This window comes from Corapipo altera, unplaced genomic scaffold, assembly GCF_003945725.1.
Source record: "Corapipo altera isolate COAL_440 unplaced genomic scaffold, ASM394572v1 60829, whole genome shotgun sequence".
Lineage (NCBI taxonomy): Eukaryota > Metazoa > Chordata > Aves > Passeriformes > Pipridae > Corapipo > Corapipo altera.
In genome coordinates, this window is record NW_020892107.1 from 1 (window position 1) to 1,251 (window position 1,251).

General features: G+C 57.2%; 1 protein-coding gene across 1 annotated transcript; it reads right to left on the minus strand.

Moving 5' to 3' along the window:
• Nucleotides 1-7: 7 nt before the first annotated feature.
• LOC113942623 (PHD finger protein 7-like) lies at nt 8-544 on the minus strand. Its single transcript, XM_027633719.1, has 3 exons — nt 397-544; nt 208-299; nt 8-121 (listed from the first exon to the last, which is right to left on the minus strand). The coding sequence occupies exons 1-3, from the start codon at nt 437-439 to the stop codon at nt 8-10; spliced, it is 249 nt and encodes an 82-aa protein (XP_027489520.1). The 5' UTR covers nt 440-544.
• Nucleotides 545-1,251: the final 707 nt, after the last annotated feature.

Below are 1,251 nucleotides of genomic sequence, written 5' to 3' on the forward strand. Positions count from 1 at the left end.
GCTCTTGTCAGGCTCTCACCTTCTGTGCTTCCCGGGAGACTACATCTAGGATATCCCTTGGGAGGAAAATCCTGAGTCCTACTCGATGAACCGGGTGGTGAAGGAGGTGGCTGGCAAAAAACTGCAGGAAAAATGTTACGCAGTGATGAGCAGAGAGTGGCAGGGATTGCCTGTCAAAAAATGGAGGGGGCTCACGGAGCTACTCACCAGGCAGAACTCGTGGACACAGAACCCATTTATCTGGAGTTTTTCCCCGCAGATGTCCGGGTCAGCCTCTGATTGTTGACACAGCAGGCATGCTGGAGGGGAGAGAGACAATGGCCCCGGGCATGGCACCTGTACTGCCCGCCCCGACAGCCCCTCTGCCAGGCTGAGGGAGGGGCACTTTGCTCTCACCTGGCTCCCTCACTTCGGGGGGCTCCTCCTCCCTGTCTGACATGGGACGTGTCAGTGGTGGGTCCCTGTCCCACTGTCCCACCGGTGAGTGGAGCTCCCAGCACTGGGTGCTCTATCACGGCTCCTCTCACGGTGACTTCAGGATCTGCGGGATGAATTTGGGGTCTGACACTGCTGGTGGGAGTGCTGTTGCTCTGCTGGAGCAGCTGCTGTCCTCAGTTGCTGGGAAGGTGCTCTGGGATGACCCCAATGTTACCTGACTGTCAGGGCTGGAGCTGCTCATCTCCTGTGAGGGACATTCCAGAGACTGTTCTCAGTTGCCTGCTGGTTGGTATGGTGGTTGCTGGTGCTGCGGGTGATGGTCTCGCCATCTGTGGAGTTGTCAGAAGACTCCTTTTGAGAGTAACAAGGTCTGGATCTTCACTGGAGGCTGTAAGGGGAAGCAGGAAGTTCAAGGCCACCCCAGCCCCGGGGCAGGATAGGCCAGAGCAGTACCGCCAGCCCTCCTGGAGCAGACAGGCTCTGCCAAGCCCACTCTTGACACCCGTTGCCAGGCCCAGGGTCACCAGGGTACTTAGCCTTTTACCTGTGCCCAGACCAGCACAGCCATCACATTCCCAGCTGGTTGTGCTGTCCCTCAGGCCAGAGCAGTGCTCCAGCAAACCTCGCCTGGCACAAATCTCCCTGCTCTTGTCAGGCTCTCACCTTCTGTGCTTCCCGGGAGACTACATCTTGGATATCCCTTGGGAGAAAGCCAAAGAGTCCTACTGGATCATCATTGTGCTGAGGAAGGTGGCTGGTAAAAAACTGTAGAAAAAATGACACACACTGATGAGGAGAGAGTGGCAGGGACTG

Excerpts from the sequence above, each read along its gene's own strand:
- LOC113942623 (XM_027633719.1), bottom strand. The coding sequence starts at position 439 with ATGTCAGACAGGGAGGAGGAGCCCCCCGAAGTGAGGGAGCCAG. Across the intron at positions 300-396 it reads CCCCGAAGTGAGGGAGCCAG|CATGCCTGCTGTGTCAACAA; the intron begins GTGAGAGCAAAG and ends TCTCCCCTCCAG. Across the intron at positions 122-207 it reads GTGTCCACGAGTTCTGCCTG|TTTTTTGCCAGCCACCTCCT; the intron begins GTGAGTAGCTCC and ends TTTTTCCTGCAG.